Source organism: Pelecanus crispus, chromosome 2 (genome assembly GCF_030463565.1).
Source record: "Pelecanus crispus isolate bPelCri1 chromosome 2, bPelCri1.pri, whole genome shotgun sequence".
Classification (NCBI taxonomy): Eukaryota; Metazoa; Chordata; class Aves; order Pelecaniformes; family Pelecanidae; genus Pelecanus; species Pelecanus crispus.
In genome coordinates, this window is record NC_134644.1 from 12,828,405 (window position 1) to 12,846,216 (window position 17,812).

A 17,812-nucleotide genomic window follows, 5' to 3' on the forward strand; every position below is an offset into this window, starting at 1 on the left:
TGGACTGAAAGAAAAAATCCTGAGCCTTTAGCTGAGCACATGCAATGCTACAAAAGGCAGCAAAATATGACAGTGTTTTAATGTGTTGTCAGTCCTGGCTGGGAATAGCAAAACCCTCAGGCTGAGCTGCAAGCTCAATGATCCATATGATCCATAGGAATGTACGTTCCAGGGCTTTTTCATTTTTCTTGGGTGGGAGCTGATAACTACCTTTAGCATCTGTTATGGTGTTTTCCAGAATGGTGACCCTCATGGGCTGTTCCTCTCCTCTCCATGTTATCATGTCACGAGCTGCTGTAAGCATTATTATAGGACACTATTTTGGGTGAATCATGCTGCTATTCCAAGCAGTGCAACTGCTAACTTTTGGCTCAGAGAACAGTTTTAACAGTTATGTGATCTGTTTCCATTTTCATCTGAATTGTTGATACTCAGATGCAAAAGCTTCAGTGTGGCTCTGATTTGTATCTTCTGGTGTGCACCAGTCAGCTCATTGCTGCCATGACCATGAGCCTTGAAGGAACTTGACTTTACGCCTGTTGTGTTATCAACCACTGCTCCCTGTTGTTTTCTAGCTTGACATTTTTGGCTGCTGTACGTTGATGGCCACTGACTGAGTTTGCAGAGGGTTTCTGTGTAGCTGAATCAGGTTTAAACAAGCGTGTTGAATTTCTGCACCTCTCTTGGACACTGTTTCTCTGCAATTACCAGGACAACCAAGCCCTAAGAGTATATTTATGGTGCTGTTATGAACTCTTGTCCATATTATGAGTGTACAAGGGTCGTTAGGCACTGGAATAAAAGAGGGGGCTGATTCAGGAGTAATGAGTTTATTCTCCAATATCCCTGAGAGGATTATTCCTTAAAAGTATAGGGCAGAGTTGATTTGGATAGACACTAATTATCAAACAAGAAATTAAGCCAGTATAGCCGACTTCACCCTCCCCACAAGACCTTGGAGACTCACATTATTCCTTGTGTTTAACTTAATAAAGCAATGACCCACATAGGAGGGAAAGGAGTTGATTGTAATTATTTCTGTGAGTAATAGCCCCAGTTCATAGAAGATGGCCTAAAAATAGGAACTCAACAATGAAATGACACGAACAGAAGAAACTAGAAATCATGGGACACTTAGGCTATTTCCCTGAACAAACCAAAACATGTTCATTTTATTCATTTGAGTACGATTGTTCAGGGAATGTTCTCTTTCCACCTTTAGTTTTTAGAGGTGAACCGGATAAAGAGTGAGAAGAAACTGCACACAAGGAATTTATACAGCAAATCAGTGTGGCTTCAGTAGCATAGGCTCGTTTGGGTGACATCTCAGTGTAGCACTGATTTTAAGGTACCATTGTCTGAATTCAGGTCTGATTACGTAGCTAGTGCCTGCAGCAGATGTGATGACAAGTAGGTTAAGAGCAATCACGCTCAGGTGCTTTCATATCAAATGTCTACTCCAGTTCAGAAGAACAATAGGAAATAATGGTTAGCTTGCTGGAAAGTAAACTCTGACTTATCAATTAGAAAACCAGAAAGGATGAAAAAGCAACATGAATTTGTCTAAAGATAATATTGAAGTATGTAACGTGGAGGAAGAAATGTTTATGAATGTATTAATATTTTATGTTTCTTAGAATTCAGTCTAAGAAACTGATGGGTATCATGAGACATAGACAATATTGATTGTTTTCATTGAATAAAACTTTGTGATGAGAGGAGATGGATAATTTCCTCACTTACCCAGTGAATATGCGTATTTATCTACCATTTCTATTTCTCAGGTGTTTGTAAAAATATTTTATCTTAACAGAAGTTCATATCATGCGTCAGGCATGTGAAAAAAACCTCCAAAACTTGCTCCCATTAGAGATCCAAACTCACTTGTAAGATGTTCATATAAAGAAGCACTAAATGAACAACAAAGGATTTCACTCTCTGAAAGAACATGAGCCAATTCTCTAGTTTTGTTTGGTTGTATAAATGTCTAAACACCAAATCACCTTTTACATCCATTATAACGAGCCTAAAGTCTGCTTTGACAATTAATTCTCAACAATCCTAAAATTAAGCCCTAAATATATCCCACCTATTGAATTTTATGATGTGCATACTGTTTTGTGTGTGTATGCGTGTGTGTGTATGTGGATGTATATAATCCTTCCACATTGCAGTATGCATGAACAGTTTAGCTGAGATAAAGGGGCCGGAGAAATGTTGGTTTTCTCCAAAATTACTATACAAATGCACTATTTAAAGGCTAACGGATGCAATAAAATGAAATGGGCAAAGACGTTCCCCGCTTTTCAGCAGGAAGGGAGAAGTCCCTCTGCTGCCTGTGACACCGGGCTTCTCAGCAGCAGCACTAAGGAAATGGCAGGCTCTGAGCTGCCGCCCTTCCAAGGTGCGCTGGCATATTGTGTTATTAGTCCTCCCTTCGCACCGCGACGATCTGCCTGCCACACGGTTGGCACAAGGACCACAAGAGGGAGGTAGTCATCGTAAAATAAATGGTAGGAGCTTGCTTCTGATACTCTGTACATAGAAGGAAAAATCTGTTTGAATAATTAAGGCTTCCTAGATGTGCCTACAGATAAAAATAGATAACGAACGCAGTTTTGGCATGACTGTAACACTCCAGCTCAAACAGAGAAGGCTTTGCATGGAACTAGACCAAAGAAAAATTCACTCCGGGCGCTTGTATTACAGCTCCATTTAGCGGAGCAGAACGATCATGGCTTGTATTAAGTAGATAATAATGAAGCATCATAAACAATGTTAGGATGCAAGTCCAGGACGAAGCGGGAGCTTTAATGAGGTCCAGCTTGCTGGGAGCTTTTTGAAGTGTCCCTAGCTCATTTACAAAGCCAGAAAGCAACAAAGGCAACTCTGACAGCTGCAAGAGTGTCTGGTTTAGAAGGAAGTTTTATGTGTGGATGACACCAGGCTGGGATTCAGCTTTGATATACTAACTAGCGCTGCTCGTTGCTGGAGCCCTAATCATTCTGCACAAACTGTCTCACCATAATGGGTCACACAAGTCATAATTCTTCACAAATCAGATCCACACCATCAGCTTCCTGGATAGGCAAGGCTGGTTCATCGCGGTAAATAGCAGAAGTCAGCAGAGTCCACGCTGTGTCTCACTAGCCATGTTTAATAAGCAAACTAGACTCCAAAGGGAAGAAATCAAACTCTGGTTCTGCGGATGTATGGATGGCATGAAGTATTTGCAACTACACTAAATGAGCAGCCAGCAGCCAAGTCAGATGGCTAAATCAGATTCACCCCACTCTAAATACACTGCAATCACAGTGGACTCTTCAGGGTGTTTATAAAGGAAAATTAGATATTTTTATTTTTCCTTTTTTCAGAGGAAGAAGGGGTTTGGGTTGCTTATAAACTTAAATTACATAAGTATAATTACACTTGAGAAAAATGCCTTTCAGCCTTAAAGATTTTTTCCTTGAAGATATTAAAATTATTTTTTCACTTCTGTAAATGAAGAACAGCCATTCATTAACTATCACCATTATTACAGCTCTCCTAAGTATTATTAATCAGGTGAGGGCTATATTTAGACTTTAACAACTCCATTAGAAGAGTTTTGTTTAGCATACCTAATGCTCTGAAAACCCTGAGCATCCTCTATATCACGTAGGACTTAAAGACAAGCTCAATGCCAGATCTGAGTGCTGTACCTCTTCGCACCAGAGTCAAACCTATCACTGCCAACCTCAGCTTAATTGTGACACAGGTGAGAAGGCATGGCTGCAAGGAAGTTGGCAAATGAGGATAGTGAGACCAATAAAGTGAAGGAGGCAGGAACAATTAATACCGCATGAAAATGAACCACTTTTGCAACACAGAGAAACAGATTTCTGGAGGGAAGTGGATGAGAGGCGTGGGGTACCAGGGTTTTCTCCAACACGGTGGTTGTTCTTACCATGACACTGTTCACCAAGGTGACCCTGAAGTTAGCTGGTGGGAATCCTTGACCTGCTTGGAGTAAAGAATCATTGCAACGGGGATACTGAGGTTGCTTTGGTCTGCAAATGAAGCTTTTGGAAAATAGGGGACTTAACTGGATTCAAGTGGTTAGCTTTATTTGCCAAAGGAAAAAAAAAAAACCACTGCTGCTTTTTGATGATACATACACAAAAGACAATGAGGTTTCATTTAAACAAATAAATTGACAACTACTGCTCTGGAGGCTCTGAATGCAAACCAGCAACAGCAGCACTAAGCCATTTCAAAGTGGAGTGAATGTGATTTTCACACCTATTCTTTTTTAATTTAGGACCCCTCTATAACTAATTTGTTATGGCAATATTAATTAATGGTTTTGCTCTATAGCAGTAAGAATGCTGTTTAGACTGAGTGAGATAGATTAGAAGGACTACAAGATTAGAAAAACTATTTGTAAACAGCTCGGATGCAGTTGGGGGTCACCTTGATCTCCTGAAATGAGCACACTGCGCTCGGAAAGCCTGGGTGTCTGTGGATGTATTTTGACCAGTGCAGACTCGTTAGGGCTGGTTAGGTCAGCACCCTTTGATGTCGTCTCTTATTTTGGAATATAAGAACATTAGCTCCCAAGGTGTGGAGAAACAATTGTCAGACTTCCATAAAAGCTGATAATTGAAGAAATTGCATACTATTTGATAGACAATATGAGTTCAGACCAAGTCTGCTAGGAAACAAGGAGTCATATTTAGTGACTTAGAGAAGGCGCACAGTGATGCTTTCTAATTTCCATTCTCCTAACTTACTTTATCTCTGCCATTAGTTTAGCAGATCTCCAGGCTCCTATCTTGGCTATTCTGATCAACGTGGTGTCCCCAGCCTCAGACCATCAATAGTATTTATCTTGCACTTCAGTGGCATAACACAGATAAGACATCTGGTTTGAGGAAGAACAGTAGCTAGCAGATTGATGGGCAAATCTTGTGACCATTTTAGCTGGTTCTTGGATTACCTCAGCTACCTTCTATTCACCCTATACATGGCCAAGAGCTCAGGTCCCCCAGCCATCATTGTACCTGTATGAGAATTACAGAAGTGGATCAAAGCACTGTTGATGGTGGTAAAGAAGCCACAATCTCAATTATTTTGGCTTTAAATTATGAGATTAAAAATTTTTCCTGGTGTAAATTGTAATATGCTTCTGGGTTTTTTTTGGGTATAATTTTGCAGGCAGCCCAAACACATTGTGGAACAATCACAGGGAAGAAAATCAGAGGCACTGTGATTGTTTTTTAAGAAAGGACCGGTATCGTAAAGTGCTCATGATTTCATGGTGGGTTTTCAGCATTGGCAGGTGAGGCGCAGGAGAGGGAGCTGAAGCAGCAAGTTGGACTGCAGCTGCCCCAGGGAATTAATCTATTTCTGGCTTTTCTCTTCTTGTATTTCTTTGTTTTGCCTGAATGAGAAGAGGTGAAGGTGGCAGGATTTTACATCTATGCTCTGCATTTCCTGGTGATTCAGGAAGCCTCCTGTGTAGGCAGCACCTCTCAGGACAGACTGGAGGATATGGTGCTTTTTTTGACACCTTACATTGACTCTCCCTTGGCTAGCAGGATAGGTGGCTGTCAGTCCGAGGGCATGCCTGAGGCCCAGGCTGAGGGATGCCAGGTCCCCTGGGAGCCCCAGTGAGCAAGGCAGGAATGTCAATGGTTGGGAGGCCCAGCTCATAAGGACATCTGAACTTTTTTGACAATTTCTTGGACACTGTGAAATCCATAAGTTCAGCACAATTAGACTACCAGTATTACAAGATTTTTGTCTTTTCCTGTTTCCAGTCAGGCTGTAATCAGGAAAAGCCAAATTCTGGCCTCTGAACACCACTGATAACAGCAAGGGGAACAGGAACAGAGACATGCAAAGCTGGAATACTCTTTGTAAGGGCGGAGACAAACATAGTCCTGGATTCTACAGAATACTCAAAATATAGGTGAAACTGTTACGGCTGATCTTTTTTGTCTGTCCCTACTATGAATGAGTTAGCTATCTGATATCCTAACAAATACGATCAAGCACATGAAAAGAGTGAATGGATGGATAGGACAACAATTACTCTTTATTCTGTGAAGAAATCACACCCCCCCCCCCACCCCCCCCCCCCAATATTTCAAATTCTATCCCTAAACTGTTTGGCTTTCAGGGTGCTCTCCTGCTTTTAAACACTTTTGGACACAAACCAAGCTGAGCCTACTAAGTAGGAATAACTTTGAAAACTTGCCTTGAAATGTGTCCTTGAAAATGGGGTTTGCAGAAGATCAGGGAGACATGAAGGAGCTGAAACAACTTTTGGAGCAGCTGGCTCTGACCACAGCTCAGTGAGAACTACGCTCTCCCCTATATGGTTCCCACTGCTTCAACTGACCAAACAGCCAGATGGGCTGACTGAAGCAGTGAGCAGTCACTTGATGAGATACTGCATAACAGCAAGAACAAGTAAAGATGCTTCTGGATTTAATGCTTAAGCTATAGCCCAGCTGAAGTCAGTGGAAATATGTCTGTTGGTTTCAGTGGAAGTTGAGTTATGACTTAAGTGAGTAACACACACTCGAGTTTTGTGTCATGGCTGCTGTGTCTATTGATGAGAGCAAAAATCAGTGTTAAGGCTTATCTCTCAATTAATATGCTGAATGCTGGCATTAAAAGTGCCTGAGTAATCTTTTAGTTGGACAATACATAACCACTCAAAAAATACTGACAGAGAAAGTTCAGTGACACCTTTTCACTGACATTTATACTTCCAGAACAGTGAGGAGAAGAAGATAAGGAAGGCAGAAGTCTACAGAAAGGAGAAAAGGCCATAAAAAAGGGAATATACACTGAAGAATGTGTCACCTAGTGAACAATTGTGGACCCAGGCAAGTTGTGATATTCAGGTAGAAGATCATCGTGAAGCCAAGCAGCCAGGGAATATTTCAGAGAGCTCAGGAACTGAGGCAATGATACTTGTGGTGCAGTTTCAGAACATGACAAACCACCAGTCGATGGATGCATGGTATTTACCTGCCAACCCACCCAGCAAAGTTCACTGACTAGAGATTCCTCTTTATATCCAAGTGCTAGGTTTCCATGGGAAGGATAGGCATCTTCATCAAAACAAACTACTTTTTACCAGAATTAATTCGGTCAGGAAAAAGCATAGATTGCTTATTTACAACTATCAGTACTTTGGAGGAGTACTGGGAGGATGGAACTGCCAGGTTGGCCAAGGCTTCCAAAATATCTGCAAAGCACTCTGTGAAGATCACTGCTGTTATTAAATTATGTTATTATCCCACTGGTTCATGGAGTTTACAAACCAGAATTAAAAGAAAGATGTGGAGGATTATGACTTATTTTAGAATTTCTTACATTTCTCATGTTTCCTTTTTGGAAACAGAGGAAGGAAACTACTGGGTCACCAGATATAATTCCTGGGTCCTGCAGGCAATCATGTTACCTAAAGGATTCATATCCTATAAAATTCCTTGAACATCTAATGAACATCTTTAATAATGTTAATGAGAATTGTTACTAATAATTTGCATTTACACACTACTTAAGGATCTTGAAGTATTCTTTCATGTAATATGCTCATTTTTATTACAGGCATATTGGATTTAAATGACTTGCCTAGGGTCTCACAGCAAGCCAGCAGCAGAATGACTTTTAGTGCTCCCGGTGCTTTGCATTAAATCCTGGACATTAACAGCTCCCTTCATAAAGGGAGCTTTGTAGTGGTAGATCACCTCCTGGTGCTGGTGGATCAAACCTTTTTTGACAACACAAACAAATCAAGAAATTACTTGAACCCATGTAATGCTTCCCAATGTCCGCAAATCCTGGCTTCCTTTAAACTTAGAAAATTGACACAAGTCTGAGTAATGCTAAGATAGCCTTTGGCATGTGACCAGCTATGACATTTTGATGTGCTAAGTATGTACCTCAGATCTATATTTTCTGTATGAATACAGCAGTAATCTCTACATTTGTTCCAGGAAAACTTTACAGTTTTCACTACCCCTTGTGCTGTTGGAGATATATTTGAAAACAAAAAAAACAACCCCAAAAGTAAGCCTATAATAAACAAAAATTCTTAACTTTTCTAGTGGCAGAGTTGTCTGGAGAGTTTGCTCTGACACAGGCACATTCCTCGTCATTGCTGCCTCCTCTGAACGGCACTGTCCTCGTCAAAACTTAACTCTAAGAAGAGGACATGGGGCATCCCTTTGTCTATGGGCTCCTTTCTGTCAAGAAAGATGCTGTACCACAGAATGACCTGATTTTTCTGCCTGTGTCAATGTTATCACTCTCTCTAGCACATTGAAATGTTGGTATTTCCACCTACATTTTGCCCTCTCATCTATGCCTCCTATGGAAAGGATTGCAAATTCTACCCAATGATTTCAGGACATGATTTTCAAGCTTTTGCCTGTGGCATCTGGCTCTTTCTATGAGAAAAGAGCTATTTTGTGGCATGGTACTTGCTATAACAGCAAAGGAACCGTCTGGTAGAACAACAACAGCTACAGCAATACCGATCCCATTCATCGAAAGAGTTCCTGCAGCGTGGTGGTGGCTACCCAGGAGCTCTCACCTGTGGCAAATGGTGACATTTACTCCTGCTGGGAATGTGGCTGGGCAGCCGAATGTTAAAGAGGGCCTGCAGGGCCGCCTGCGCTGCTTGACCCTTGGCCAACTTCTTGCTACGTCCTGAGCCTTCAAATGTTCTCCCATCCACTCGCACCGCCATCACAAAACTCTTGATGTGCTGCTTCTCCACCGTCTCTGACAGGCAGACGTACCGTAGGCCCGACCGCAGCTCATTTAGCAGCACCACCGGGTTCTTCTCGCTCTCCGCTTTGGATGCCATCTTGTGCTTGTTTTGCTTACCATGGCCCATTAAGTCCAGCGTATGGCAGAGTAAGCGCCCGTGTCGATAAGCAGTGGAAAGCAATTCGTTATTAACGGGGTTATAGACTGAAAAGTCCTCGCTGTGTGTAGATGGTTCAAACTCCTTGAACAGAGTATCTGGAAAGTCTGCCTGATCAGAAGTAAAGTCCGTGGATGGGTTGATGCAGTTCCCCATGGCAAAGTGAGCTTGGCAGGCATTGGGGAACTGAACGAATGACTTCAGAGCTAGCTCTGCAGCACGCATTTTGGCTTTCTTTTTTGTGGGTCCTGTGCCTTCAAATGTAAGTCCATTTACTTCCACAGCAACAGCAAAGACTGGAGCATGCACTGGACCTGTCTGGGAAACCATTTTATATTGTAAACCTGGTTTAAGTTCATGTAGCTGAACCAGAGCGTTCTTTGGCGTCACTGACCACGAGACTTTCTTCCAGATGAGCTGGAGTTTGCAGAAATGGCCATTATTGCCTTCCTCTAAGGGTCTTTTTCTCTTACTGCTAGTTGTTCCCCCTCTTGCCCTCTCATTAGAGGATATCGGATGATCCTCCAGGTTGCCAATGTTTCGATTTTCCTTTACTTCTGCACTGCTGGTACCTGTCAGTAAAGAAAGAAAAAACCTCACATTACAGTTGTCATCATAGTAGCTGACATTATGCCTAGGGCTGGAAGAATAGCCAAAACAGAAAAAAAAGTTAATCATAGATATCCTTTCTCAGCCCTTTTTGGGGGTTTTCCTCAAATACCTGTATGGTGGTTGGTTGATGATTTATAGCACAGATTTTCTGCATGTCCTGAATGTTTACTTGTCCCTAAAGTTCTACTTGTATTAGTCATTAGCCTCCTGTTTTAAAAACAGATTACATGATTCAAAGATGAAGCATAACTGATGCCATGTGGCCATGTGACTTAAATGATCTACTGCATTCACACTGGATAATTACTAGTAAAAAGTGAATGGTTTGCAAAGTTCCCTTTTTTCTATAATCCATGTGGGTGAATGCTTATGAACACATTATTAGAAATCAGAAATGATTCACAAATGATTCACAAACAGAAAAATGGGCAAATGCATTGAATAATCTATTTGCAATGAATACATTAACCGGCTCTACTAACACCATAGAGTCTTGTGTTGCCAGCATCATGAATCCAGCCTAAGAAATGATCTCACAGACCTCCCCAACGTTTGAAATAATAAGTTGGTCTGGACTCAGATTCCAGTTTAATAAGTGAGTGTATTTCTGTCAAATTCAATCGCAGATACTATTAGCTCCTGCATCAGGTACCACTAATATTGCAAAAATTCTAGATAAATCTAAATGAGACTAGGAAAAGCCAGAGCATCATGGTGGGAGTAATTACTGATGTAAAGAATAATCTATGTAAAGAAAAGCAATGGGAGAGGGTGACTCCCAGGACCACCAAGAAGAGAATGAAATGACAGCGGGGACCTATGGAGGGAGCACTCTGTTGTTGTTGAGCCAATGAATCACACATTGCTTTGAACTATGCTTGTGCAACACCCATGACGCAAGGCAGTGCTCTTTGCTACAGCAGATGCATGACTGAGAACAGAGATTCATCTCACTGATGTCCTGAATGAGACAGAAAATGTGCTGCTGTCTAAATAAGCATCCTGTAACATTTCTGTCATTCCTGATGAGTTTGTTTAAATGTATTGCACCTCCGATACATCCTCCAGTCCTCCTGTGCATTCCTTGGGGCAGAGACAAGTTGAAGAAGTAAACGTGAGTGTAACCAACCTGTGAAGCAACCCATCTGTGGAGTGATGCACCTGATCCCTTTCTGAGCAGAGCACTGCCTGGCTGCCTGCTGTATTCCAACCAGCATTGAGTGTGGAGCATGCCACCTGCGCAGGCTGCGTGAGTCCCAAGCACAGAGAAGGTCCCTGTGGTCCTTAGAGGACAGAGGATGGTCCTCCCACTTTCTGCAGGGCTGTGGCCATATTTGGTTTCCTTTCTACCCTGATGTACAAGCTGGCTGCAAGGGGTGAGCTGCCGGCTATGCCTCAAGGAGCTTCTGCTGGAGCGGTGTGTCTTTGCTGCAGCCCAGTATTAGGCTGGGCTGACAGATGCACAGGAGCCTGCAGAGAATTATGTGGAACTAACCATCATGATTAAGAACCTCCTTTATATCCTGATGAGTTGCACTTGTATGAAATATCAAAGGACTTTTTCCCATCAGAACAATAAGTCTGCACTCATGCAACTTCACAGAAAGCATCTCACTGCTTAGACATGAGTAAAAATCACGGCTCAGATGCATGTGTGGGGGCCCATTTGCAGGACTGAGTCTTTAGGCTCCCTTTCCTGAAAACCCTTCAGCACACACTGAGCTTCCAGCCTATGTCTATGTCTCACCAAAGTTACTTGCAGAGCTATGTGCTGCAGTGCTTTGCTGAGGCAGAACGTGAACTGACAAATTAAGGTCTTAGTGACTAGTTAATTTTTACTTTCTGAAGCTAAGGGGAGAGAATGAAGACAGGCGAAGAAGGAAAGAAAAAGAAATACATAATAGAAAAAGAAAAGTTTCATCACATGGCATTCAGCTGTACAAAATATGACATCTTTAAACCAGCCTCTCTGGAAATCAGACATTTAAAAGGTTAGGTTAACTAAGACACAAGGATAATGTGGTCTTTTCTCATCGAGTTCACAACTCTATTTATGGAAACTCTGATCTGAGGGGGAAGGAGATGCCAACTGTAACGTTCCTCTATTTAGCTTGGCAGTGGCTTTGGCCAGCCATTTTCCACTGTGACCCTTTCTCATGTTTCCACCCCACTCAGAATATGCCTCTTTGGTTGTGTGCACTTTTTTAAATAAAGGTGAAATATTTTGACTCAGACATACTTTTTAGCAGGAAGCAGGTTTGCTTCTGTATTTCACACCTCCTCTCACATCTTACCTCCTCTCACATCTTACCTAATAGGTTTTTACAGAGCCAATTATGGTACATAATTATATTGTAGTCAGGAAGCATGACAAGAAAGATAGCTCTTGCTTCACACAGTATTCAGGTTTGAAAAGAATTTGTATTGATTATGCACCACTGAATAGGAAAACTTGAGGGGTTATTTGTATTTATAATTCATATTGTCTTATTCCAGCTGTTTTTTCTTTCATAGTCAGAGAACCACAGATTTGTGAACATAAATGTGTGACCTTAACATCTTACCTTAATCACTCTCACTAAAACAGTGGATAACTAAAAACATGGCAACATAAAATAAACATTACTTGTTTGCCTTAAATTCTGTCTATGAAATTGTCTAGTCTAGGTTTTGGCCAACAGGGAGTTTGCATTGATGTAGTGGAAAAAATGCAGAGATGCAAGTGTAAAACTTCCAGAGGTCAGGCACAAAGGATATGTAGACAGCACTGGGCATGACACGTCGGTGACGTGCCTCTATTTATGGTATGTTTTGGCCTAGTCACAGCAAAGGAAATCCATGCAAGTACCCTTACAGTCAACCAGATTTCTAGAGAACCTGGTCCTGAAACACCAGGAAATAGCTCAGTTCTTCACAGACGTCAGTGAGTGCTGCAGCAGGCCAAAAGTCATCACGGCATGTAAATCAGAGGCAGCCTAAATTCAGTGAGTGCCTCAGAAAGTCTGTGAGCCTGATGGACTTGTGTGATACCTGGCAGCTGCCCGGCAATGTGAAATTACTTTATACTTTCAAGTATCTTTGAAATAGGAGGTCTTTGAAATGTGTCTTTTATGAGACCTCTGTGTAGAAGACATAAGATTACCTCTCTAATGGTGGCACATGTACTTCTATTGTGAAAATCAGACAAAGCAGGCAAATGACACCAAACTATGTAAGATAAATACTGTAAGCAGCTGTAATAGAACAATCACAAGCAATTTTAGAAATGAAGAGCACAAAAAGGAAAGGGGTAAGTCAGAGGATGCACACAGGCAAAATGCAAAACTGTGGATCATTTTCAGTCCTGTTATCTCTCATAATGTCTTTGCTTTTGAGTTCCCAAAACACATTCTCTACATTTGGGGGAAAAAAAAAGGTAATAAAATATGTTTCTCCTATGATGAAAGGTTGGGGAATAATAAAATTGTAAGGGGTGGGAGTTAAAAAAAAGGAGAAAAAAAAATATTACAATTTTTTGGCAATAGTTTCTAATTTATTGTGTAAGCTTTCTAAAAAAGCCCCACACCTCTGCACTGTAATATTTCCTAAGGTAACTTTATTCATTGATTTTTGCAGTTTCACAAGCAAAAGGAGACATTGCAGTCTTGTATTTGCTTCAATAATTGAATGGGAGAGAGGAAAACACTGAAATAGATTTACTTATGCACTATTCCTCAGTCTTCTCTCTACTTTTTCATGTTTTTCTCCTTTTGGTCATTATGCACAGTAGAGTTAACCTAGAGAGTCTGCATCATCAAGAGGTTTTCAGAACTATAATGCATCACTAATAATGACACTGCCTACGTCTCTGGGTCATAAGGGCTCTGCAGAACTAGCCATCCGATACTCCACGCTACATTTGAAGAGATAATATTGTTCCTGTTGAAGGTTATTCTGCTGCCAAGCCAACTTCCAGGGAGGATGGGAAAGGAGAAGTGGTAGGTGGCATCTTCATTTTGGCTGGGGTCTTTACTATTGAATTACAAACGGCAGTACATTATTGAAAAGCTATGATATTGAAAGAAAGAATTTGCAAACTCTGTAGTATAGCAAACTTCTGATTCAACTGATAGCTCTGACACAGGAAGTTACTGTCTTTGGAAATGTTTAGTAAACACCAGATTGCTGCCAACGCATTTTCAACAATACAAGTAGGACTTAATTTTTATTTTCTGCGTTTTAATATCTAACCCCTGTTTGACCTGCTTATGTAGGGTACATTTTTGCTGTCCATCTACTTCACATTGACTGCAGAGGTTAGAAGGACTGACCTCCACAATTCCTGGCATACTTGAAAGAGAAATATTTTAAATCAGAAGCAATAGGTATGAACCCAGGAGCCAGAGCCATGGTACCTTTGTCCAAGGTCAGCTGCTACATCAAATACAATGTAGGGCAGTCTCCTCTTGCAAGCAAGATGGCATTTTCATACACTTATTGAATACACAACAGAGGATTGGGAACACTTCTGCCAGGATTTTTAAGTTTGTATTCTTGATTTTAGAATAATAAACTTGTAGCTAACAACAGAAATCACTCCTTCCTCTTTTACATGAAAACACACAGATATGTATTTTTAAACCTTCATGAAAGAAGTCTACTTAAGGGAAACCATCCCAGATCTCTCTGTGCGGCTGAACCCTCTTTGCCAGCTCGTGGTGTTCAGCCTGTTTAAAACAATATTGTTAGATTTTATTGGTGTGTAACACCACACTGTGAAGGGAAGCATTATCAGTGCAAAAAAAGTTTAGGACTTTGCTTAAAGTGAAGATGAAAAATTTGTGAAAGGTGATTGCCATTGCCTTTAGCTGTTCCAGAATGAAGATACTCAACTTTTCCCACCTTATTACCTGAAATAACTGTGAAATCCATACACATCTAGTACAGATCTTACCAATTAGGGAAATTATTCAAATGACTTAGTGACGTAACTTAGATGATACTCAGACTCCAAGTCAGCAAGCGCATGCAGCAAAAAATGTAGGCAGCCCATGGCAGAAATGGATCTAGGTACATGCCTTCCTGAATCAGGACCAGACTATAGCTTAGCTTTAGGCATGGGAGAAATCCAAACGATGGCAACAGACACAGGTTTCAAAACAAAAACAGGGGGTTTGATTCTGTGGAAGATTGCTTGGGGCTCTGACTGCTGGAAGGGTTTATTCACTGTTCTCTTAGAGGCAGGGTCCCTGCTGTGTCTTACACTGTGCAATCAAAAGCTCTGGTGCCTCACGCAGCCTGAGGGGGACTTTGACCAACCAGCTCATAACTGAATATGCTTCAATACACTGAATCTGGGGCCGGGATTCATCCTGCAAGACTGTTGCAGTGGCTGAAATCTGTATGTTGGGGACCATCACCACCAGGTCCCCCTGCAGGCACTGGGGAGAGGTACATACCCCCAGAAGGGTGCTGCACCAAGTCTGTGGATATGGCAGTATTGCACAATGACATCCCCAGGAATCATACGCTCCTGCTGGAGGTACACCCTAGATTTGTAAGTACCTGTATCTGGTGATAGTCTGCCTTGATGCCGTGGCACAGTGTGGATGGAACGATTAAAGATCAGGGACAGGCAGAAGTCCGTAACATCATGAAAGGCAGGCAGGCAGGCAGTGAACAGGGCATGATTATTCACTGTTTCATGCAATCCAAGCACTGGAGACAGCAGGCTTGAAGCAATAAAAAGGTGCACTTTTTGACAACACACTAAATCACTGAACTCCCTGGCTGTTGTTGCGATCAGAAGTATCAGTGGGCTCCAGAGAGGACTAGACAGGTCTGTTGATGTCTAAGAAATATGATTATTCAGGTGCAAAATCTAGCTGAGTAAATTTCTTGCTGGGTGCTAGAAAGATATACGAAGGGGAAGATCACATTTTTCTCAGTGCATCACAAACAGCAAATGTTGAAGACAGTGTACAGAGCTAAACTTCTTAATTCTAATCCTGCATGACATTTCTTACATGCTTAGCTAACTTTGACTTCTGGGAATGAATAGGGTGGTCCTTTTCTTGCATGTTCAAGATAAGGTCTTCATCAGAGATTGACGATCAGTTTACCTAAAATGCCATTCCAAAGGTGCTTAGTGCCTTCGATACATTGTTATAGTATTAGTTCATGGATTGTAAACCACAATAATAGTGTCTATATGCTAATAATCACCAGTTGAAAATGCATGTGTAGTTAACCTGGCAGGGCTCCCTTTGTAAAGAAGGCCTAAAGGAATGTGAAACAGAATTTGAATCCCTTTCAGCTAGTGGGACTCTGCCTATTGATGTAGCACAGTCTGGGACAGGGCACTCTCACAGGATGCTCAGCGAGCAGAAAACTACAGGGATAAACAAACCACTTCTCTATCTTGCCAGCATTCTCCTAGGCTGCTGTTAAATTGTTAGCACAGAAGAAGGTTTTGCTTATTCAGAGCAAATCACTGAAGCTCTTTAAAATGCCAAATTACTATATAGGTACATGTGTGCTATAGAAATTAGTGCGATTTATACCACTATGCTGGAAGTGAACACTGAAATATGGCTAATTTAAAATGAATTTGTCTTGTTTTTTAAAAAGATTCTAATAGTAACACCTAAAAATGTGTTGTATGTGCCAAGAAACAAATTGCTGCCTTATCACTGCAATGTATGTTTGACCCAAGAGAGGACTAGGCAGGATGTTCCCTAAAACAGTGAAATTTGCTATTTCTTTTTCAGAAAACACAGCTTACCCTGTCCATGTGAGCTATTTTAAAGCCGGTGCCGGCACGAAGCAGTCTTGGCATTACAGCAGCAATAAGAAAATGGTGTTACAGTGTTTGGCTTGTACAAACTTCCTACGTTACCTAAAAATAGCTAAGCAGCACATTTGGGAAACATTACGCAGGAGGTGCCGGCACAAGCTCGTCATGTGCATAATATGTTTCCTGTGTGACTTCTCATATCTCTTCCTGAAAATGTAGCCTCCCTGAGACCAATTTTGAAGGATTTTCAGGATTTTTTTTGCCTTTGCTAAGATATGTAAAAGCCTGCCGGTCCCTGTGCAGCAGAATGGTGTGATGTCCATGTGACACTCAGCAGCAGAAAACAGAGGGCTGTGCTCCTTCACTCCTTCACCAGCTATTCCCCTTGGTGCCACACCATGATGAAACCAAGGCAGATTAGCAACAATGGGAAAAAAAAAAAGCCCATTCCTCCCACCCACGGGCTCTAATAGGGCAGCATGTCAGTGTGTGTCTGGCTGGAAAAGAAACCCATCTGGTAGGTGATACTAAAACTCAGAGAGTTGCTCATTTGGTTCAGAAAGCTTCCCTCCCTCTTTTTTTAAGATTCAAGATGTGTTACAATAAGCAGGGCTGGGTTGAACATAATAATTGCTTCTAGGTGATAAATGTGAGGGCTTACTGAGGGTTATTCAGTCCTAACTGCACACTCCCAGGCTTCTTGGTGTTTTGAAGACTTCACAACTCCTTCAAACCCAGCAGCACTTTTCTCCAGCTCTGCATTCACCATTCAGGGAGTGTCAGTGACTTTGTTCAGGTGTAAGGGCCCAAGAGAATCCAGTGGCTAAATTTTGGGTTACAACTAGTTTATTTAAGCCTGGTTAACCATCTCTTCTAAACTGGATTTTGTTTCTTTCTTTATTTTTTTTTTTCTTTTATTTTTGTTCTCCAGGTCATATCACAGAAGTAAATGAGAAAACAGTTTTTCAACTTGAGGGCTTGTTCCTGCAGTCTTTACTTTTGAAAAAGTCCTTTTGTAATCAAGAAAACATAAAGGGAGGGAAGACACAGCATCAAAATGTCCTGTCTTTAAGGACTGGGAGAAAAGCAAGTGAACAAAATAAGGTAACGTAAACAGGAAAGGAGAAGGAGCTCCACAGTCCTGTAAACCTCAATGTAAACATCTCCCTCTTCTAAGAACTTTTTCCTTTGTACTTGTGACACACCACTTACAGCCCCACCATGCCAAGGTCTGTACAGGGAAAAGTGGGAAGGTGAGCTGAGATTAACCCTTCCTTCGCTGAAGATTGGAGAACATGTTTGCACTCAGCATCAGGGAATTTTGCATTTTACATGAGGACTGGGCTTATGGCCTGCCAATACTTGCAAATCCATCTCCTTTCCACAATTGCCTCTACACCGTAAAGCTTTTATCTTTAAAATTTATTATTCATCTGTCTATAAAGAAAAGAGAATGCTTACTTAAATTGTCTTCATCTTCCATGGTGGTTGTG

General features: G+C 41.4%; 1 protein-coding gene across 1 annotated transcript in view; it reads right to left on the reverse strand.

The window, feature by feature from the left end:
• The window catches only part of ADARB2 (adenosine deaminase RNA specific B2 (inactive)), a 115,934-nt gene extending 98,132 nt beyond the window's left edge, over nt 1-17,802 (reverse strand). The window contains exons 1-2 of the mRNA XM_075706579.1: nt 17,781-17,802; nt 8,597-9,504 (exon numbers count right to left, since the gene is read on the reverse strand). Of these exons, the coding sequence (XP_075562694.1) occupies nt 8,597-9,504; nt 17,781-17,802 (930 nt within the window). The remainder of the gene's footprint in view (nt 1-8,596; nt 9,505-17,780) is intronic.
• Between the last annotated feature and the right edge of the window lie 10 nt (nt 17,803-17,812).